Source organism: Heterodontus francisci, chromosome 43 (assembly GCF_036365525.1).
Source record: "Heterodontus francisci isolate sHetFra1 chromosome 43, sHetFra1.hap1, whole genome shotgun sequence".
NCBI classification, from domain to species: domain Eukaryota; kingdom Metazoa; phylum Chordata; class Chondrichthyes; order Heterodontiformes; family Heterodontidae; genus Heterodontus; species Heterodontus francisci.
Window position 1 is genome coordinate 30,806,801 of NC_090413.1, and position 23,267 is coordinate 30,830,067.

At 44.1% G+C, this 23,267-nt stretch overlaps 1 protein-coding gene across 6 annotated transcripts in view; it reads left to right on the top strand.

The window, feature by feature from the left end:
• The window catches only part of ilf3b (interleukin enhancer binding factor 3b), a 74,060-nt gene that overhangs the window by 24,944 nt on the left and 25,849 nt on the right, over positions 1-23,267 (top strand). For all 6 annotated transcript variants that reach the window (XR_010970968.1, XM_068021351.1, XM_068021352.1 and 3 more), the window contains 9 exons: positions 989-1,215; positions 7,874-7,900; positions 14,480-14,663; positions 15,079-15,226; positions 19,538-19,629; positions 20,082-20,177; positions 21,807-21,918; positions 22,472-22,569; positions 22,663-22,774. Coding sequence is in view for 5 of the 6 variants with exons in the window: in XM_068021351.1 (XP_067877452.1) it covers positions 989-1,215; positions 7,874-7,900; positions 14,480-14,663; positions 15,079-15,226; positions 19,538-19,629; positions 20,082-20,177; positions 21,807-21,918; positions 22,472-22,569; positions 22,663-22,774 (1,096 nt within the window). In the remaining variant the exon portion in view is untranslated. The remainder of the gene's footprint in view (positions 1-988; positions 1,216-7,873; positions 7,901-14,479; positions 14,664-15,078; positions 15,227-19,537; positions 19,630-20,081; positions 20,178-21,806; positions 21,919-22,471; positions 22,570-22,662; positions 22,775-23,267) is intronic.

The window sequence follows — 23,267 nt, forward strand, 5'->3', positions numbered from 1 at the left end:
CCTGGCTATGCTGTCAGATCTGTGTCTGATACCTGTCTTGCATCCAGCTCCTGCCTTCTGCAATAGATTCTGAGTTTGAGACAAATTTCCCTTCATTTGCTGTACTGAATGAGCTTCCAAACACTAGAATGATTCTGAAGGAGTAAGAGAGATCTACTTTCATGTTTCAGAACAATATCAATAGCCACTTAATTGGTACTTTGCAAGTAGCATGTTGCAGTGCTACATGTTGGAAAAATAGAGGGAGTGGAAGTGAGAATAGTAAAGCATCAGATGCTATGTGGGGTGGTGGGGGAAAAACAGGGGAAATTGCTTTCAGAGCCACATTGAGATTAGTACATTCTACCCGGATGTTATGTATTGGACACCAAGATTTTTGAATTTGTGCCTTTTTAGATTTTATTTTACTGAGTAACTAGGCATCCATATTGCTCAGTTCATTGAGGGGAGCTTCCTGAACGGTCCTTAGTGTTGAGTTAGTTAGTTTCAGCTGGGGTAGCTGTTGGGATGCTTCAGTGCCCTAGGGCTAGGAGAGGATAGAACAACTAAAGTTCTCCACTGGATTGATATACAGCGGTGCCTGCCAAAATCACTGTGTATATTTGATGGGATCTGGGTTAGCTGTGATCTCTGGTCAAATAGCCTGTTGGTGGTCTCTGTCTAGATTCACAAATGCTGCATCCTCAGTTGGATATCGCTGATGACCATGGAATCATACCCAAATGGATTTATATCCTTTTACACAGGACCCTTATAGGCATTACTGATAGCTGCATCATCGTGTAAGGTTTGTATTTTGGATGAGACATAGTGTGGTACATCTGTTCAGCTTGTTTTGAAATGTGTGCAATTTCTTCTTAGTAACTAATTGCAAGGGAGAAACTTGAATCATTCAGACCAGATGTTGACATTTTATTGTGACTTGTTTATAGTCTGTCTGCCATAAATGAAAATGCTTTGCAGCCAATCACTGTTGTGTTCCTTCCAGCGTCCCATGCGTATATTTGTGAATGATGACCGCCATGTGATGGCAAAACATGCCGCCATCTACCCAACTCAAGAGGAGCTGGAAGCGGTACAGAATATGGTGTCGCATACAGAGAGGGCACTGAAGGCAGTTTCTGACTGGTTGGATGAGCAAGAGAAGGCCAGTATTAAAACTGAGGTTACTGAAGTGACTGAGGCACCAACAACAGAAGGAGAGAACAAGGAGGGGTATGTAGGATTAATGTTGCAGTAAAATGGGGGGGAAATGAATAATGTGCATTGTGGAAAGCTTTGGGAACTGTATAAAATAGATTTATAAGTTAGTGGGTGAACAGTCCCATTCTGCTATGGGTGATACTTGTGTACACAGTGTTGTTCAAATCATAGCATGAAACAGTATAGAAGGAGGCCATTTGATCCATCCTACCTGTGCCAGCTTTTTGGTGGAGCTATATAATTAGTCCCACTCCCTGCTCTTTGCCCATGACCCTGCAAATTTTTTCCCTTCTAGTATTTATCCAATTTCCCCTTTCAAAGTTGCTAATCTATCTGCTTCCTCCACCCTTTCAGGCATTGCATTCCAGATCACAACTTGCTGCATTTTAAAAGGAGTTTCCTCATGTCATCTGGTTATTTTGACGATCCCCTTAAGTCTGTGGCCTCTAGTAATCGGCCCTTCTGCCACTGTAAACAGTTTCTCCTTATTTACACTTGTCAAAACCGATGAAATCTCCTCTTCTCCTCTACTGTAAGGAGAACAACTCCAGATTCTCCAAATAACTGAAGTCCCTAAACCCTAGTACCATTCTACTAAATCACCTCTGCAACTTCTCTAAGGTCTTGACGTTCTTGCTAAAATATGGTGCCCAGAATTTTATTTATTCGTTCGAGATGTGGGCATTGCTAGAAAGGCCAGCATTTATTGCCCATCCTTAATTGCTCTTGAGAAGCTGTTGCTGAGTTGCCTCCCTGATCCACTGCAGTCTATGTTGTAAAGGTACTCCCATGGTACTGTGAGGTAGAGCATTCCAGGATTTTGACCGAGCAGTGATGAAGGACCGGTGATACATTTCCAAGTTGGGATGGTGTGTGACTTGCAGGGGAACTTGGAGGTGGTGATCCCATTTGCCTGCTGCCACTGTCCTTCTAGACAGTAGAGCTTGTGGGTTTGGGAGGTCGAAGAAGCCTTAGTGAGTTGCTGCAGTGCGTCTTGTCGATGGTACACACTGCAGCCATGGTGCGCCAGTGATGGAGGGTGTGAATGTTAAGGTGATGGATCAGGTGCTGATCATGTGCTGCTTTGTCCTGGATGATTAGCTTGAGTATTGTTGGAGCTGCACTCATCCAGGCAAGTGGACAGTTTTCCATCACACTCCTGACTTGTGCGTTGTAGATTGTGGAAAGGCTTTGGGGAAATGATTTACCTTTTGCAGAATACCCAGCCTCTTGTTAAAACTCCAGTAAACTTGTTATAGAAGGATAAGGCTGGAGCCTATATTTATTGTTTCACATTTATGGTGCAGAATAAAAGGATTACAAACATGTAGCACTTCACAGAAATCCCTCTCCCAGTTCCACTGTCTGCTTTTAAGTGCTCAACTACAACCCCAATTAACTCCCTTCACCTGCCTATAAGCACACAATTAACACCTCTGACCTGCTCTTGTAGTCACAGTATATGTGGTTGGTCTAGTTGAGCTTCTGGTCAGTGGTGACCCCCAAGATGATGGTGGGGGCTTTGGTGATGGGAATGTTATTGAGCATGAAGGCAAGGTGGTTATTGCCTGGCACATGTGTGGCATGAATATTACTTATAACTTATCAGCCCAAGCCTGGATGTTGCCTAGGTCTTTCTGCATGTGGGCACGGACTGTTTCATTATCTGAGTTGTGAATGGAACTCAACAACTACTTATTTATATAGTGCTGTGCAATCATCGGTGAACATGCGCAATTCTGACCTTTATGATGGGAGGCAGGTCATTGATGATGAAGAATAGAAGATGGTTGGGCCTAGCACACTGCCCTGAGGAACTCTGACAGTGATGTCCTGGGGTTGAGATAATTGGCCTTCAATCACAAACATCGTCCTTTGTACTAGGTATGACTCCAGTCAGGTGGAGGGTGCCCCCCCCCCACCCCGATTCCCATTGACTTCAGTTTTTCAAGGGTTCCTTAATGCACACGTGGTCAAATGCTGCCTTGATGTCAAGAGCAATCCCTCTCGCCTCACTTGGAATTGAACCCTTTGTCCACATTTGGACCGATACTGTAATGTGGTTTGGAGCTGAGTGGCCCTTGCAGAATCCAAACTATTGAACTCAAAGCTCCAGCTGACGCCTAACCAATGTCTTATAAAAGTTTAGCATAACTTCATTGCTTTTGTGTGCTATACCTTCACTAGTAAAGCTAAGGGTCCCATATGCTTTTTAGCAGCCTTCTGAACTTCTATCACCTTCAAAGATTTGTGTACAGACACCCACAGGGCCCTTTTTTCATCCACCACTTTAAAATTGTACCATTTAATTAATGACCGCAATTGTTGACAACGCGATCGGTAGGTGGCGCTGTTTTGGCACATGCGCAGATACAGCATGTGCCACGAAAACGTCACAGCCTGCGACTGTAGCAGCTGCCAGGACTAAAGATGGCGCTGCTCAAAAAATCAGAGATGAAACCTAACAAACACGTGGCAGAATATAATGGCCGGAGTGAGAGAGGAGTGGGCGGGGAGAGCAGCGCGGGGAGACCAGCGGTAGCGGTGCCAGTGGGGGGGGGGGAAGAGAGGAGGGGAGAGAGTGGGGGCGGGGGGGGGGGGGAGAGAAAGAGAGTGGGGTGGGGGGAGGAGGGGAGAGAGTTGGGGGGGAAGAAGGGGAGAGAGTGGGGGGGGGGGGGGGAGCAGCGGAACGGAAGAGGAGTGCCTTTTTCTGTGCATGCGCCATAAACACAACAGCAAAAGACTTACTGGCCAGTCCCTGGACCCGGTGACACCAAGGTCTTCGCACGCTCGCTCCCCGCGGCACTCTACGGCCTCTCGCTTCCGGCCCCCTCCATTCAGCCGTTCCCTCCAGCTGCGGATGCCCAATCCAGTTGCTTTCTCCCCTACCCAGTTGCTTTCTCTACTTCTCCACAGTACTTCAGGCATTGCAACTGTCTGGTCCCTGCATTTTGCATGCTCCCTCTCCCCACCCCTCTCCCCACCCCTCCCCGCTCTCCCCACCCCTGTATCCCCCTCTTCACCCAGCCCTCCCCCTCTTCACCCACCCCCCCTTTACCCCTCTACCTCCACCATAGTTGAATATCTGAAGTGCAGTTGCAAAGTCGGGGAAATAGCATGCAAAACAAAGCCTCAACAATTCTGGGGTTAATTATTGAAAAGTTTTATTAAGTTCATTAAGTATCCGAGGAACTGCTGTGCATGGATACATGAGTGTTGTGTCCAGCATTCCCGTTAGACAGACAGGCCGAGTCTCTGCTATGCACAGCTAAAGAGATTGTTCCTGGAGAGCCTTGTGGTGAATGAACGCTTGGCTCTCTATTCCACTACTGTATTGTCCATGTGAAGAAGGCAAAGTCATAAGAGTCTGAGCTCAGTCTATTCTTGGTGAATGTTCCCCAAGCGCATCCCAATGTGCATTCCCAATTCATCCATAAATGCAATGTTCCTTTCCACATCGTGATGAGCTCCGCAGCATGATCCAGTTGCCTTCGTTGCTTGAATGCTGACCGTAAGTCTCGAGGATTGTTTTCTCGACGGCATGTTTTACATGAAAAGAAGAAAAGCAAATCAGAGTCAGAGCTTGCCTCCCTCCATCCACTGAAATTACTGTTGCGCACACCTTTTTAAGTTCTGCAGTGAAGGCACCAATTGATAGCGTCGCCAATGAAGCACTTATTACCCACCTCAGATGCAGGAATCAGCACATCCTTGCGTCATCTCCTGCACTGCCTCCTTTGCTGGAATGCTGTCCTTAAGTGTCGAGGATTGTTTTCTCAAGGGCACATTTTACACGAAAGGAAATAATGAAAGAACATCAGTGTCAGAGCTTCCCTCCCTCCAATGAAATTACTGTTGCGCATGCTTTATGCTCTGCAGTATAGGCCAATGAATCACTTAGTACCCACCTCAGCTGTAGGAGTCAGGATGATGTAACTGCCCCTATCTCATGATGGTTCAATGCTGCTCTCGGAAAACATGAATGATGTGAGGGTGCTGGAAAAAGAAGCACATTTCTTTTGGACTATGAACATAAAGCAGGCCATTTAGCCCAGCTGTTCCCTGCTAGTGGTTATGCTACTCGTGCGTCTTCCCATCCATTCCCATTTAATCCTGCCTACTACTATCAGCATCATCTTCCATTTCTTTCACTCTTATCTACCTTTGCCTTAAAGCAACACTGAGGATGGAGAATGGTGTGGCTGCACTCCCACCTCACCAGTTGTGTACGCAGCAAGAGCATTCACATTTGTGCTACCACTGGACACGGCATGCTTGTTTCTTTTAGTGCTCAGTCTCTTCTTGCTGAATGTTCCCCAAGTGCTTGACCCCTTTGGACGCCTTCTCTGCTTGACAGGCAGCAGCTGGCAATTGCGGAGTCTCACAAGGCTCTGCATGGTTGTTTCAAAGGCGGATGGGGAAACATGTGGCTGTGTGTCCACGTGCACTGCTTGGATGGGTGCAGGAACAGGTGACTGTGTAACTGAACAGCAAGGAGAGGGTACCGCAGGTGGGGGAAGTGGAGCTTTGAACAGGCAGGCGTATGTATGGTCCATCAGATCATTAGGCCAGGGGGTGAAACTCTCAGGATCCATGGATTGTGGCACGCGACTGATGGCCAGCGCGTGGCCACCTCCAACCGAAGGTGCTTCCGGGCAATTGTTGGGCAAATTAATTGGCTCCATCTTATCAGCCAGTCCTTGTGTTAATGGCGCATGCACAGAAAAAGGCACTCCCCTTCTGCTCCGCTGCTACCCCCGTTCCCCCTCCCGACCTCCCTCCCTTCCCCTCCCGACCTCCCTCCCTTCCCCTCCCGACCTCCCTCCCTTCCCCTCCCGACTTCCCTCCCTTCCTCCCTCCTTTTAACCCCCCCCCCCCCCCGCTCCCCCTCCGGATTGCCAGGACCAGTTTGCGCATGCGCAAAGGCCAACCTGGCGTGTTCCCCGAGGAAAATGACATTACGCGATGACGTCGTCTGTGCATACGCAAACTGGTCCTGGCAATCCGGACCGCAGCGCATGCGCAGAGGGCCCGAGACCATGTGCGCACCGCGGCGCATTCTGATGACGTAGCGTTATCATCAATCACTTTGTTAATTAATATTGTCTCCTCGTTTTCCGACCAAAAAGTATGATTCTCTGCATTACATTTTATCGGCCATGTGTCTGCCCATTTTGTCAATCTCTGTTCCTGAAGCCCGTTAACTGTCCTCATTGTTTACTGCATTTCCAAGTTTTGTGTCATCTGCAGACTTTGAAATTATGCCCTGTATGTATCAAAAACTGCAGTGGTCTAGTATCAATCCTTGCAGAACATCATTTTATACCTCCCTCTATTCTGGAAAAAGAATCATTCACCACTTCTCTCTGCTTTCTGTCGCTTAGCCAATTTTGTATTCGTGCTGCTGCTGTCTCTTTAATCTCCTCGGCTTTAATTTTGCTAATAATTTTCGTATACTTTATCAAACACCTTTTGAAAGTCTGTATGCACATCAATTGCTCTACCCTCAACAACCCCCTCTCTCAACTTCATCAAAGAGCTCCATTAAGTTTGTCAAAAACTATTTGGTTTTAACAAACCTGTGCTGACTTCTAATTTATTTTTCCAAGTGTCAGTTAATTTTGTCCCGGATTGTTGTCTCTAAAGGTTTCCCCATCGCCACTGTTGGGCTGACTAGCCTGTAATCCCTTCCCTTTTTTTGAATGGCTGTATCATTTGCAGTCCTAGTCCTCCTGGAGGATATCCAGGGAGGATTGGAAGATTGTGGTCAGACCTTTTTTGCTGTTGCCACCCTTACTTCTCGTAGCAACATAGGATGCATTCCATCCAGACCAGGTGACTTCGACATGATTATACCAATCTTTTTTGAAGTATCTCTATTTTTATCCTATCCAATATCTTTATTGCCCTCTTTCCTGCAACATTGTAAGCATCCTTTTCTCCACCAAAGGCAGATGCAAAGTACTCATTTAGTACCTCAGTCATGCCCACTTCCTCCACACGAAGCTCTTGTTTTTGGTCCCTAATCAGCCCCACCCTTCCTTTGACTACCGCTTTACTATTTATATGAAATGTAGACCATCCATCAGTAGTGTTACCAGACTGGCTGCTTTTGTGACCCGCTCCCAAAAAAGTAGCGACTTTTCTCAAAACTCGAACAGGAAGCTGGTACCAGAGTATGATGAAAGCTGCAGTTTTGGCATGGGCTAAACGATTCGCTCAAACTGCCTTTTTTAAAGTTGGGTACAGTCTTTATTGATCTAAATGTGATGCACTGAAAATGGGAGATTTAAGTTGGCCATTAATTTGAACCTCGGACTTTCAAAATTGGCTTTGAATAAAACCCAATGTATTAGCAACTCTGCTACCCTATTGTAAATATTCCTATTCTCAGCAAACATTGCAGTACCTGCATCTTTAGTACATATATATTGCATGTAACTTTTGTTAGTGAGAAAATTCTAGGGTATCCTCATGTGCTTTTGTCTCTAGGGTGAGTGTGATTTATCCTTTAGGTACAGAGCTATGAATAAATTGAAATTACTTGGATATAAGTATTGCTTACCTAAAGTTAGGTGGGATGGTTGAGACTGTTAACTAAGGCATGGATGGCATTGCCTGGTGCATGCATTTCTATAGTGACCTGTTGTTTTTCTTTTTTCTTTCACAGACCAGAAGACCATGACAACTTTACCATGTATGCCATTTTATTTTTATCGTTGAATTGGTAGATATGTGCAGAAGCAAAAACTCTTTGATGACAAATATTAGCTCTCTTAACTTGTGATCAATCTGTATTCATGCTGTAACCACTTCTACAAATGTAGACTTCTGAAATTATATTCACTACAATTTGATTCTCTGTTTTCTAATTTGGTGTCTCCATATTGCTTGCATGCTTAAACTTGGTCTTGAAAGGATAAGGAAAGGCTAGGCAATTATTTTCTGTACAAAATACTTTTTTTTTTAAAGAAAAATTGGAACCAGTGTATTGGGAGAGCCCAATTTTAATGCAGTATTTTTAAACAACTTGCATTTATATAGTACCTCACAATGTTGAAACTACTTCAAAGTCTTGTTTCACTTCAAGTGCCTTTTGCGTGTCCCTGATGTGGATTAGTCAGTCAGATGAGACGTTAAACAGAAGTCCTGACTGCCCTGACTGCCCCCCTCAGGTGGATGTAAAGGATCTTGTGGCACTATTTCAAAACAACAAAGAACAGTACAGTACAGCACAGGAACAGGCATTCGGCCCTCCAAGTCTGCGCCGATCTTGATGCTTGTCTAAACTAAAACCTTCTGCGCTTCCGGGGACCGTATCCCTCTATTCCCATTCTATTCACGTGCAGGAAGTGTGTCCAGCTGCAGCTCTTGTTAGACCGCATGACGGCTCTGGAGCTGCGGATGGACTCACTTTGGAGCATCCGCGATGCTGAGGAGGTCGTGGATAGCACGTTTAGTGAATTGGTCACACCGCAGATTAGGATTCCTGAGGGAGAAAGGGAATGGGTGACCAAAAGGCAGAGAAAGAGCAGGAAGGCAGCGCAGGTGTCCCCTGCGGTCATCTCCCTCCACAACAGGTATACCGTTTTGGATACTGTTGAGGGAGATGGCTCACCAGGGGAAGGCAGCAGTAGCCAGGTTCATGGCACCGTGGCTGGCTCTGCTGTTCAGAAGGGCGGGAAAAAGAGTGGAAGGGCTATAGTCATAGGGGATTCGATTGTAAGGGGAGTAGATAGGCGGTTCTGTGGTCGATAACGAGACTCCCGAATGGTATGTTGCCTCCCAGGTGCACGGGTCAGGGATGTCTCAGATCGGCTGCAGAACATTCTGAAGGGGGAGGGTGAACAGCCAGTTGTCGTTGTGCACATAGGCACCAATGATGTAGGTAAAAAACGGGATGAGGTCCTACAAGCAGAATTTAGGGAGTTAGGAGCCAAGTTAAAAAGTAGGACCTCAGAGGTAGTAATCTCAGGATTGCTACCAGTGCCACGTGATAGTCAGAGTAGAAATGAAAGAATAGTCAGGATGAATGCGTGGCTTGAGAGATGGTGCAGGAGGGAGGGGTTCAGATTTTTGGGACATTGGGACCGGTTCTGGGGGAGGTGGGACTATTACAAATTGGACAGTCTACACCTGGGCCGGACTGGAACCAATGTCCTTGGGGGTGCTTTTGCTAACGCTGTTGGGGAGGGTTTAAACTAATGTGGCAGGGGGATGGGAACCAAATGAGGTCAGTGGAGAGTAAGGATGTAGTAGCTAAAGCCTGTAAGATAATGAAGTCAGCGTGACTAAAGGAAAGAGTAGGCAGGGAGCAGATGATGAAAGCAAAGGGACTGGTGGTCTGAGGTGTATTTGTTTTAATGCAAGAAGTGTAGTAGGTAAGGCAGATGAACTTAGGGCTTGGATTAGTACCTGGGAGTATGATGTTATTGCTATTACTGAGACTTGGTTAAGGGAAGGGCATGATTGGCAACTAAATATCCCAGGATACCGATGCTTCAGGCGGGATAGAGAGGGAGGTAAAAGGGGTGGAGGAGTTGCATTACTGGTCAAAGAGGATATCACAGCTGTGCTGAAGGCGGGCACTATGGAGGACTCAAGCTGTCAGGCAATATGGGCAGAACTCAAATAGGAAGGGTGCGGTAACAATGTTGGGGCTGTACTACAGGCCTCCCAACAGCGAGCGTGAGATAGAGGTACAAATACGTAAACCGATTATGGAAAGCTGTAGGAGCAACAGGGTGGTGGTGATAGGAGATTTTAATTTTCCCAACATTGACTGGGATTCACTTAATGTTAGAGGTCTAGATGGAGCAGAATTTGTCAGGAGCATCCAGGAGGGTTTTCTAGAGCAGTATGTAAATAGTCCAACTCGGGAAGGGGCCATACTGGACCTGGTGTTGGGAAATGAGCCGGGCCAGGTGGTTGACGTTTCAGTAGGGGACTACTTTGGGAATAGTGATCACAATTCCGTAAGTTTTAGAATACTCATGGACAAAGACGAGAGTGGTCCTAAAGGAAGAGTGCTAAATTGGGGGAAGGCCAACTATACCAAAATTCGGCAGGAGCTGGGGAATGTAGATTGGGAGCAGCTGTTTGAAGGTAAATCCACTTTTGATATGTGGGAGGCTTTTAAAGAGAGGTTGATTAGCGTGCAGGAGAGATGTTCCTGTGAAAATGAGGGGTAGAAATGGCAAGATTAGGGAACCATGGATGACAGGTGAAATTGTGAGACTAGCTAAGAGGAAAAAGGAAGCACACATAAGGTCTAGGCGGCTGAAGAAAGACGAAACTTTGAAAGAATATCGGGATTGTAGGCGCAATCTGAAACGAGGAATTAAGAGGGCTAAAAGGGGTCATGAAATATCTTTAGCAAACAGGGTTAAGGAAAATCCCAAAGCCTTTTATTCATATATAAGGAGCAAGAGGGTAACTAGAGAAAGGATTGGCCCACTCAAGGACAAAGGAAGAAAGTTATGCGTGGAGTCAGAGAAAATGGGTGAGATTCTAAACGAGTACTTTGCATCGGTATTCACCGAGGAGAGGGACATGACGGATGTTGAGGTTAGGGACAGATGTTTGATTACTCTAGGTCAAGTCGGCATAAGGAGGGAGGAAGTGTTGGGTATTCTAAAAGGCATTAAGGTGGACAAGTCCCCAGGTCCGGATGGGATCTATCTCAGGTTACTGTGGGAAGCGAGAGAGGAAATAGTTGGGGCCTTAACAGATATCTTTGCAACATCCTTAAACACGGGTGAGGTCCCGGAGGACTGGAGAATTGCTAATGTTGTCCCCTTGCTTAAGAAGGGTAGCAGGGAAAATCCAGGTAATTATAGACCGGTGAGCCTGACGTCAGTGGTAGGGAAGCTGCTGGAGAAGATACTGAGGGATAGAATCTATTCCCATTTGGAAGAAAATGGGCTTATCAGTGATAGGCAACATGGTTTTGTGCAGGGAAGGTCATGTCTTACCAACTTAATAGAATTCTTTGAGGAAGTGACAAAGTTGATTGATGAGGGAAGGGCTGTAGATGTCATATACATGGACTTCAGTAAGGCGTTTGATAAGGTTCCCCATGGTAGGCTGATGGACCCCATGCGCCTTCACTTTCTCCAAGGTGTACTAGCTAGATGGATAAAGAACTGGCTGGGCAACAGGAGACAGAGAGTAGCAGTGGAAGGGAGTTTCTCAAAATGGAGACATGTGACCAGTAGTTTAGTTTAGTTTAGAGATACAGCACTGAAACAGGCCCTTCGGCCCACCGAGTCTGTGCCGACCATCAACCACCCATTTATACTAATCCTACACTAATTCCATATTCCTACCTGTCCCCACATTTCCCTACCACCTACCTATACTAGGGGCAATTTATAATGACCAATTAACCTATCAAGCAGCAAGTCTTTGGCATGTGGGAGGAAACCGGAGCACCCGGAGGAAACCCACGCAGACACAGGGAGAACTTGCAAACTCCACACAGGCAGTACCCAGAATTGAACCCGGGTCGCTGGAGCTGTGAGGCTGCGGTGCTAACCACTGCGCCACTGTGCCGCCCTGTTCCACAGGGATCCGTGCTGGGACCACTGTTTGTGATATACATAAATGATTTGGAGGAAAGTATAGGTGGTCTGATTAGCAAGTTTGCAGACGACACTAAGATTGGTGGAGTAGCAGATAGTGAAGGGGACTGTCAGAGAATACAGCAGAATATAAATAGACTGGAGAGTTGGGCAGAGAAATGGCAGATGGAGTTCAATCAGGGCAAATGCGAGGTGATGCATTTTGGAAGATCCGATTCAAGAGTGAACTATGCAGTAAATGGAAAAGTCCTGGGGAAAATTGATGTACAGAGAGATTTGGGTGTTCAGGTCCATTGTTCCCTGAAGGTGGCAACGCAGGTCAATAGAGTGGTCAAGAAGGCATGCTTTCCTTCATCGGATGGGGTATTGAGTACAAGAGTTGGCAGGTCATGTTACAGTTGTGTAGGACTTTGGTTCGGCCACATTTGGAATACTGCGTGCAGTTCTAGTCGCCACATTACCAAAAGGATGTGGATGCTTTGGAGAGGGTGCAGAGGAGGTTCACCAGGATGTTGCCTGGTATGGAGGGCGCTAGCTATGAAGAGAGGTTGAGTAGATTAGGATTATTTTCATTAGAAAGACGGAGGTTGAGGGGGGGACCTGATTGAGGTGTACAAAATCATGAGAGGTATAGACAGAGTGGATAGCAAGAAGCTTTTTCCCAGAGTGGGGGATTCAATTACAAGGGGACACGAGTTCAAAGTGAAAGGGGAAAAGTTTAGGGAGGATATGCGTGGAAAGTTCTTTACGCAGAGGGTGGTGGGTGCATGGAACGCATTACCAGCGGAGGTGGTAGACGCGGGCACGATAGCATCTTTTAAGATGTATCTAGACAGATACATGAATGGGCAGGAAGTAAAGAGATACAGACCCTTAGAAAATAGGCGACAGGTTTAGATAGAGGATTTGGATCGGCGTAGGCTTGGAGGGCCGAAGGGCCTGTTCCTGTGCTGTAATTTTCTTTGTTCTTTGTTCTATTCATGTATTTGTCAAGATGCCTCTTAAACGTCGCTATCGTACCTGCTTCCACCACCTCCCCCGGCAGCAAGTTCCAGGCACTCACCACCCTCTGTGTAAAGAACTTGCCTCGCACATCCCCTCTAAACTTTGCCCCTCGCACCTTAAACCTATGTCCCCTAGTAACTGACTCTTCCAACCTGGGAACAAGCTTCTGACTATCCACTCTGTCCATGCTGCTCATAACTTTGAAAACCTCTATCATGTCGCCCCTCCACCTCCGTCGTTCCAGTGAAAACAATCCGAGTTTATCCAACCTCTCCTCATTGCTAATACCCTCCAGACCAGGCAACATCCAAGTAAACGAAGGGCCTGTTTCAGTGCTGTATCTCTAAACTAAACTAAACTAAACCTCTTTGGTACCCTCTCCAAAGCCTCCACGTCCTTCTGGTAGTGTGGCGACCAAAATTGCACGCAGTATTCTAAGTGTGGCCTAACTAAAATTCTGTCCAGCTGCAGACTGACGTGCCAATTTTTGTACTCGGTGCCCTGACCGATTAAGGCAAGTATGCCTTCTTGACTACCTTATCCACCTGCGTTGCCACTTTCAGAGACCTGTGGACCTGTAAGCCCAGATCTGTCTGCCTGTCAATACCCCTAAGGGTTCTGCCATTTACTGTATACTTCCCACCTGTATTAGATCTTCCAAAATGCATTACCCCACATTTGTCTGGATTAAACTCCACCTGCCATTTCTCCGCCCAAGTCTCCAACCGATCTGTATCCTCTGACAATCCTCATCACTATCCACAACTCCACCAACCTTTGTGTCGTCCGGAAACTTACTAATCAGACCAGCTACATTTTCCTCCAAATCATTTATATATACTACAAAGAGCAACGGTCCCAGCACTGATCCCTGCAGAACACCACTAGTCACAGCCCTCCAGTCAGAAAAGCACCCTTCCACTGCTCCCCTCTGTCTTCTATGACCGAGCCAGTTCTGTATCCATCTTGCCAGCTCACCTCTGATCCCGTGTGACTTCACCTTTTGTACCAGTCTGCCATGAGGGACCTTGTCAAAGGCTTTACTGAAGTCCATATAGACAACATCCACTGCCCTTCCTTCATCAATCATCTTCGTCACTTCCTCAAAAAACTCAATCAAGTTAGTTCGAAGAAGAGCAGGGAAGTTATCCCTAGTGCCCTGCTGAATATATATCTCTCAACCAACACCATTCCTGTAAATGCACAAAATTCTTTAATTTGAAGCTTGTGACTATTCAGCAGTCATACACTACTAAATTTAAGCAATTCGATTGGATTCTATTTTAGATGGTTTTGCAGTGCTTTAGATATTATTTTGAAGACTTTTTCTCCTGTGTCATTGGGAGTCTGTTTCCTTTTATTAGGTAGTCAGATGGTCTAGCCTTTGAACATCTGTCAAAACCATTGATTCTGTCTCTTGCTGGTAACTGCTTGCCAATGTGGCAAGATCCCTACTAAAGGAAACTTGCGAGTGTGAATGTCAGCTACATTGGGTGGAGGCAACACTGCCACGTTAGATATTGGCTTGCCTTTTCTTTTTTTCTTTCTCTTGATGTTGGCTGCTGAACCTGCTGCATATTTTTGGAAGCAAGAAAATCATGCTGAAAAATCTTTGGGTGAGAGAGTGACAAATATGTCTTTAAGTAATGATCTAGAGGTGAAGTGTTTTTACTCCCTTCGCATAACAGGGAACAGAAGTCTACGGAACAGAATGCCAGCCGAACCCTACGTGGAGTGATGCGAGTTGGGCTGGTAGCCAAGGGCCTCCTCCTGAAGGGAGATCTTGACCTTGAACTTGTACTGCTGTGCAGGGACAAGCCTACCAGGACACTGTTGACAAAGGTCAAAGATAATTTGGCTGTACAGTTTGCGGTAAGAAATACTTTCTTCCAGGTCAGATTTTAATTTTAAGAGTCCATCTTGTATTACTAAAAGTACACTTGAGATAAAAACAAGAAATGCTGGAACCACTCAGCAGGTCTGGCAGCATCTGTGAAAAGAGAAGCAGAGTTAACGTTTCGGGTCAGTGACCCTTCTTCGGAAAACAAAGTACACTTGAGACTGTGTGGTCAGGTTTAAAAGAAAATTGGGGATGTGGGTGGTGCTTCTAGAAAGCAGGACCTAAACCGATCCATTCTCCTTGGTTGTATTACCAATTCCCTGAATATAAGAAAGGCAACATCAGACTCGTGTGCAGCCAGTCTAATAGTTCGAGGTTGTGAAGAAAAGAAATGGAGAATGAGAATCTTGAATTGGTGCATCTAATGTTTGTTTTTCATTTATCTAGACCATTACTGAGGAAAAGTATGAAATAAATCCTTCAATTAAAGATGCAGCCATTATTATAAAGAATGACAAAGAGGAACCACTAACTTTGAAGATTAAGTTGACATCACCTCTGGTCCGAGAAGAACTTGAGAAGCAGGCTGCTGGAGGTAGGATGGGTTGTAGGTGGCAAACTCCAACCCGCAGCAAATGATGTTTATTGGGCCTTCAATATAGCTTGTTTTTGGGTCATGTCTTTGAGGTTAAAGCTGCAATATATTATAGTAAGATATGAGTGACTACATGATCCTGTTCATTGCAGTATCCTTCTCTGGGGCCTAATGTTGAGTGCATTGTAGACAGCATGGTGTCCTTTTTAGTGGAGAACTGGTGTTTGAACACAAGTTCGTTTTAAACCTGGTTTCAAATCTATCTTGGACAGAGGGGATGAAGGTCTCTTTTCTCTGAGGTCTGATTGTCTAATCTCCACAGTTCATTAATGTAGAAATACTAATACGCAACTACCCTCCACCAAAGAATGAATTGGGAGTACTAGTGCTGTCAAATTTATTTATGTCTGGAGTACTCTTTTTCTAAAATAAGCGAACCAGACTGAGTAAATTTGACTTATTAAGCATCTTTTTTATGTTGGAATTGGCAAATAGACTGAGACTAATAAGATCGTAGATTGGTGTATTTGGGGGCAGAAACTGGAACATTAGCTTGAGAGTGTTGTAATCAAGCTAAGCTCTCAAATGGCATTTTTTAAATGTATCCTATTCAAATTTATTGGTGGAGGGAGGCCTCTGTCTTACCCTTGACCCCAGCTGACGGCCATCTTCGTGAGCATTTGAATCATTCTGCCTGCAGTGAGATGCATTTTCCATGCTCTTGTGCTGTTATTGGTCAATAGAATTGCATGAAGGGTGTGTGAATTTCTCCTGTACTATGATGTTTCTTTTGACCACCCTCTTCAAAAGCTTGGCTCCTTTTTGTCTGGTATGTAAAAATCATTCACCTAGTTAGCAGTTATGGGTTTATATATTTTGCCATTGGCTTTGAAAATTCACTTTCTCCCGACTCCATTCCTCCATTGGGTCTGCAGATGCAAGTTATCTAATAGGTACTGTCCTTTTAGAAATTTGGGGATATGGTTTGTGATTCAAGCAGGTGGGACTTAAACTGATGTATACCTGAGTACCTTGGGATTTGTTCTGGTGTATAAAGTTGTGTGCAGCTGGTTAATGTTTGATATAATTGGACTTGGTTCCTATAGACATTAGGGGGAAAGTTTTACATCTGTAGGTGCAGACCCAAATATGGAGCTGGGTTATATTGGTGAATTTTTTTTTCTAGCTCCTTGAAATCGTGTAGTGGCAGCCCTTCTAGTAGCATAGTCTTGGATGAGTAACAGTGCCTCACTTTGAAATGAATGTTAAATCTTCCAGGAGTGACTAGCCTAGTTCTGCCATATTGGTGTATGTACCACCCGTTCTGTATTATAGCCTGAAAAAGACCCATCTCCTATTAAGATCCATAGACATTGAGATTGTCGTGATATCTGATGACCTTTTATACCTGTCCCTTAAAATTGTATTGTCTGTTAGTGTACCTCCATATGTCAGCTGAGGCAGCCATGGTCTGTAGTATACTGCAGCTTTACATCCTGGAACTGCTTGACATGTTATCTTTGCAATTGTAGCATTTTGGTGGTCCAATACACAGTAAATGTTCTTACTACTTTAAATCTAGCTGTAATAAAATGACTTAAGGCTTCTGAGCAAATACTCAAGAAGAGTTAAAGCTAAGTTGAGAATTGTCCTTGATTGTGCATGTGTTCAAGTTGTTCAAAACCACTGGTTTATACGTGAGTAAGTTTGCATTGCAGCAAAAATGACCATTTCTTTGGCCTTTTTCAACTGTTGCTTTTCTTCTGAAAAAGACCACCTAATACATGGCTGGCAGAGTTTTAGGTAATGTTTGGCTCTTCATGGCCTGATTTGGATCCAACATTTTAATCCATTTTGAGCTGTTGAAGTTGCAATATCTGTCATGTAATCTTAATACTGTATGGGGTCTCAAATCAATGACACCCATTTTGAGGTGATCTTCAGTTTTATTTATGGCTATTCTCCCCCTTACAGTGCTAATAGTTTTCATCTGGGAGGCTGCTAATTAGGTATATTCAGATGCTTGAATGGGACACTTGTTTCCAGGTGGCAGAAATGGAAATGAAGGCAAAGATTAAGCAGCTTGATGGTAACTTAATGAGAAGTAAGTGAGCTTAAGAGCTTTAAATGATTACCCACCTCTTGCTGGTAATTATCATTAGGCCTGAGCCCTTGTTGAAAATTTTGGGAGATTTAGTGCATTTTGAATCATGGCAGGTTTCTATTATCTGTGTGATGTGACTGGGCACTTTTTAATTGTGTCCAGTGCTTCCACTGGAGTGCAGGAAACTCACACTGCTGTCTCGTACATATAATGTTGCATACAGAAGTATTTTGGGAACTGGTTGGCTTAGTGGGTTAGACTCTGGGCTTTCACCTCTTATGACCTGGATTCAGCCAAATTTGATGGGGTGAAATTCTCTCTGACATTACAGACCTCCTTGAAATGGTTCTGGCAGCCACAGCAGTAGCAGTTCCTAATGGGCATTGGCCTATAGCACTAAACTGTCCCCAGTTTGGCAGCAGATGCAGGTCTCGCTCTAAAAAGCCACTAACCTGCCTCACCTTGAATGTTTTTGTAAAAAAAAATGAACTTTTTCTAATTGCTTTGCAATCAAACCTTTAGCTTAATTTGACAGATTTCAGAGCAAAGTCAGCACTTAAGGTTAAGTACTTGGCACATGTAAATGGTTGGGAACTTCCCTTTGGGAGGAGTTCAGGAAGCTGTTTCGTTTCATTTGAAAAATTTGGCTCGTGTGTAGGAGAGGTTTTTAATGTCTCGAGTAGCTGAACTTTCAGCTTCACTAAATGCATGGTTATATTCCAGGCAGCAAGTTTCCAGTTTACTAATTGTTGTATTGCTGTCGTGCAACTTGTTTAGAAACAGTGGTTCAGGACTTCATGTGCAAAGCTTATGTCGTGGATGTTGGTTTAGCTTTAGTATCTGTAGAATTAGGTTTTTTTGGTATCCATTGGAGAGTTAAGTTAGAAGTTCTTTTATTTAAATGTATTTACAAGCTTCTGTATTATCCTTTGCTACCATTATCTTCACATTTAATAAACCTGTTCTGGAGTTTAAAATCTACTTGACGGTTTGGTGGTTGTTCCACTTCACAAATTCTAGAGAATTGAGAAGGCATGTATAATCCAATAAAATAAATATAATACACCTCTGTCTCATTTCCCCTCTTATCATACATTGAAATGAGCTGCTGCAGCACAGATAGCTTAACTCAACACAGACTTGAGTTTGTTCCTGTGGCTCTGTAGTTCACTACAGTTACCAAGCTGGTCTGTGGCTTCAGCCAATCTGGCCGAGTATTGGATCATCTGCTTGGTACACCTCCAGAACTGGTGTTACTGAATGACTTAATATATTAACCGGGCAACTCGTAAATTTTGTTGATGGCTTTTGGGCTCACCTAGTCAGGAATATCCATGACAAACTGACCTTATTTGAAACTCTGGTCAGTAATGGAACCACCAGACAATTCAGTTTTGCTGCAGTGCAGACGCCACCAAGTTTCGAATATGCAGTGGGAGACTGAGCAATGTATTAATACCTCAATTGATGCTGAAAGCCTGTGCAGCAAATAGACCTGAAATAATGGTCTTAATCTGAACACCAAACAGCTTAAATACACACAACTGCTTTGTACAGACACTGTTTAACAATTTCCCACTGTATATAAAATTTTTATATGGTGTTTTTGATCTTTTTGATATTGCCTGTGGATTTACTATTTGATCACGTCTACCAAGCCTTCTAGTTTGTCAATTCTTTTAGGGACGCTGGACCTTTGACCAACTGGACGCTCTCTGTCATGGGGGCCTGGGCAGTCGACGCTCGTGGGCAGAGGGGGTTTCCCCCAGGCAGAGCCCTAAGCCTACTTGATAGTTCCCTTTTTCTGGTTCCTGGCTTAGTTCATTAAACACATTGCTATGTTAGTTACTATCTTACAGCCCGTAGAATACTGTTTCCCCCACACCACCACCAATACAATGCATTTAGGCTACAGCTACCATATAGGACAGCATATTGGTGATAAATATTGCAGACATAATACTACAGGGATTAGTGTACATTCCTTTAGGCTCTGTCTGCTCATTTGGTGTTCAGGTGTAGACTAGTGTTCTGCTCCCTGTTTAGCTACAAGGCAAAGTAGATTCAATAGAAATGTTGAGAGTGTTCACTGCAACTTGACTTTTGGTGGGGAGCCCTGTTTGCCCAATAGGATGCTGCCGCTCCCCGCCGCATGACAGAAACCCCTTGGTCAAACTGCCTGTCTTCTTATTCCACTCCATCAATAGAAACAGTAACGATGAGTGAGCCTGCGGATGTATTGGACAGGCAGAAATGCCTAACCGCCTTGGCGTCCCTGCGACACGCCAAATGGTTCCAGGTTTGGATCTTGTTCTTACATTATTGTCTAAAGTAGAAAGTTTTATTAAAATTATTGATTCTGTTCAGTTTTTAATTGCACCTGTGTTGAATTGCTTTTGGAATTTTAAATTTCTGTGCAACACTTAGCTTCTGTCTTGGCACAGCTGCTAATAAGCACTTAAGTAAATGAGTGTAATCTTAGTAAGATGTCAGCTCTTCATATCGGGATGGGGGTTTCTGGGATTAACGTATTAATTTATTTTGAGTATAATTGCATTGTTGCTGCTTTGTGTTAAGAGTAATTTTGTTCATTATTAAAAATACTAGATTAATATGTAGCTCTAATTTCAAATATAAAGACTTTTACCCTTGACAAAGTAGCACTGCAGATTTAAAAGTTGTGCACTTTTTATTCTGAATTTATTTACAAATCAGTAACAGACACTAACTTTCTGCTCGATGGTTTTATAGGCCAGGGCAAACGGGCTGAAGTCATGTGTCATTGTCATCCGTGTTCTGCGGGATTTATGTTCGAGAGTTCCCACCTGGGCACCACTTAAAGGATGGGTATGTGGACGTTTTTTCTACCTTATTTGTCATTTTGTCATCAGGGCATCACTGGTAAGACCTGCAGTCTGAGCCTTTTCTGGTTGCTGGCTTCTGTGCATGAGAAATTTTTCTTGAGCTGGGATCTTCAATTACAGTTTATTGCACTTGTAGTTGATTTGATTTCATTTTTTATTCATTCATGGGATGTGGGCATCTCGGGCAAGTCCAGCATTTATTTCCATTGAGAAGGTGGTGGTGAGCTGCCTCCTTGAACTCCTGCATTCCATGCAGTGCTGTTGGGGAGGGAGTTCCAAGATTTTGACACAGCAACAGTGAAGGAACTGCGATACAGTTCCAAGTCGGGATAATGTGTGATGTGGAGGGGAATTTGCAGGTGATGGTATTCCCAAGTGCCTGCTACCCTTCTGCTTCTAGGTGGTAGAGGTTGCGGGTTTGAAAGGTGCTGTCTGAGGAGCCTTGGCGAGTTGCTGTAAGGTGCCAGTCAAGCTGGTTGCTTTGTCCTGGATGGTGTTGAGTTTCTTGAGTGTTGGTAGTGCACTCATACAGGCAAGTAGAGTGCACACTCCTGACTTGTGCATTGTAGATGGTGGACAGGCTTTGGGGAGTCAGGAAATGCGATACTTGCTGCAGTATTCCCAACCTCTAACCTGCTCTTGTAGCCACATTATTAAGTGGCTCCTCCGGTTAAATTTCTAGTCCATGATAACCCCAGCTTGTTCCATGACCACCTGGTCAGTTATTCTCTGTGACCTTGTCCTATCAACACTTATTTTGTTATCTCTTGCCCCACCCCCTACTTTACTTGCTTAAAACCTTTTACATTTCTAATATTTTAGTTCTGATGAAGGGTCACTGACCTGAAACGTTAACTCTGCTTCTCTCTGCACAGATGCTGCCAGACCTGCTGAGTATTTCCAGGATTTCTTGTTTTTATTTCAGATTTCCAGCATCTGCAGTATTTTGCTTTTATTTTATTATATAACCCCCAGCTTGTTGGATTCAGTGGTAATGCCGTTGAATGTTAGACTTTCTCTTGTTGAAGATGGTCCTTGCTGAGCACTTCTCTAGCACAGATGTTACTTGTCACTTACTAGCCCAAGCCTGAATGTTATCTAGGTCCTGCTGCATGCAGGCAAGGACTGCTTCATTATCTGAGGTGTTGTGAATAAAACTGAACGCTCTGCAATCTTCAGCAAACATTCCCGCTTCTGACCTTTATGATGGTGGGAATGTCATTGAAGCAGCTGAAGATGGCTTCCTTTCTGATTACAGTTCAATTAATAGCTCTTTTCTCTTCCTCTTTGTTTCTTTCCTCCCTGCACACCCCCCACCACCACCCTCCCTGTAAACCCTCTGATCAGTTTCCGTGCTGTTTTGAGTGATACCAGTTTGATAGGCTGGGTATTGAACCTAAAACTTTATCTTGGACTCTTATCAGGTGTCATCTTCACCCACTATGTCATGGTAGTATTAGCAGCCAGTTCTGTTGAGTTATGAGCTGTTCATGTACTTTGGTTTGTGAAGAATTCTAATCTATCTCCTCTTACTTGTACGGAGACTGATTTGTGTATGCATAATTAACTTCACAGCAAGCACCAGAACCTGATCTTTTGTTTTTAATTTTAGCCTTTAGAGTTGATCTGTGAAAAAGCAATTGGAACTGCTAACAGACCTCTGGGTGCAGGAGAAGCAATGCGAAGAGTCTTGGAGTGTTTGGCTTCTGGAATTCTAATGCTAGGTATGTGCTTGGTGCAGAAGATGCTTTTGCCAGATGGTAACAAATAATTGTAATTTTTAACAAATATTTCATCGTTTCTCCTTTCTGCCACTCTGGTTTTCTGGTAGCTGCTTGGAGTCAAAACACTTTAGGAACCTTCCTGGCGTTGGTTTATATAAGCCAGTAATGCTAAAAAAAAATCCGAGATAGGTCAACCAGTTACAGTTGGCAGGGCCTATTTAACTTTAATGTTGACAGCCAGAGGTAAAGGAGGCACAACAGGGTGATAACTTGCTGCTAAGATCACTGGAACAGAGAGGAAGATGTTTCCCATCCTATTCTACATCATGTCTCTACTTCATGTGATTCAATTCATGTTTCTGTAAGTGCACAAGTATATAGACCTGATTGCATATCAACTCTATTTTGATTGCCCCAAGTTGTCATGGTTCTAGATTGTGACATTAGCCAGCGATCCCTATTATTCTTCATTGGTTTTTCAGGTAGTGAGAAGAAATGTGCTGCCATTCTGATCTCTATTTTCATCTCTCTCTCTCCCTTGCTCTTGCTATAGATGGACCAGGTATCTATGATCCATGTGAAAAGGAAGCTACGGATGCCATTGGTACTCTTACCAGACAGCAAAGAGAGGACATAACCCAAAGCAGTCAGGTAAAAAAAAAATACTTTGCATTTAACTGGCTTTCTTCTGTGCTTCTGAATTGCATTACATGAATGCGTTTAAATACTCCCCATATTTTTTAGCATGCACTGCGCCTGGCTGCTTTTGGACAGTTGCATAAGGTATTGGGAATGGATCCACTGCCTTCCAAACTCCCTAGAAAACCTAAAAATGAAAATCCAGTGGATTATACAGGTAAGAAGTACAACCTGTGCAGCCCTTTTATTTCAAATGTAAATAGCTTTATGGTTTCAATATTTGCATTGCATCTATAAGACTTGATTTATGGATCAAATTTCAGGTTTCAGTTCTTTCTGCTTAGCAGTAGCTAAGTAGCAATGGAGTGTTGGCTGATCTCAATCTATTTTTTAAAATTCCTTTTCTTTTCTAGTCCAATATCCACCACAAGTATGATGACTGCACCGATCATTGATCAGATCCTGGGTCGTAACCTGGTCTATGTGACACAGTGCCACACCCTGCAGTGTATTTGCTTAACAAGCAGGATGAAAGTACTCTAATCAACAACCATAACTTGTGTTTATCAGTGGATCAACAATATGCACTGTGACCATTTTCCCACTTGTTTCTTTTCCTCTAGGGTTGTATACCAAAAAATATTTATCCAGAATGGTGCATATTCTGTTTTCTGCTTTTTCTTTGTACTCTGTTGCAGCTTCTTCTAAAA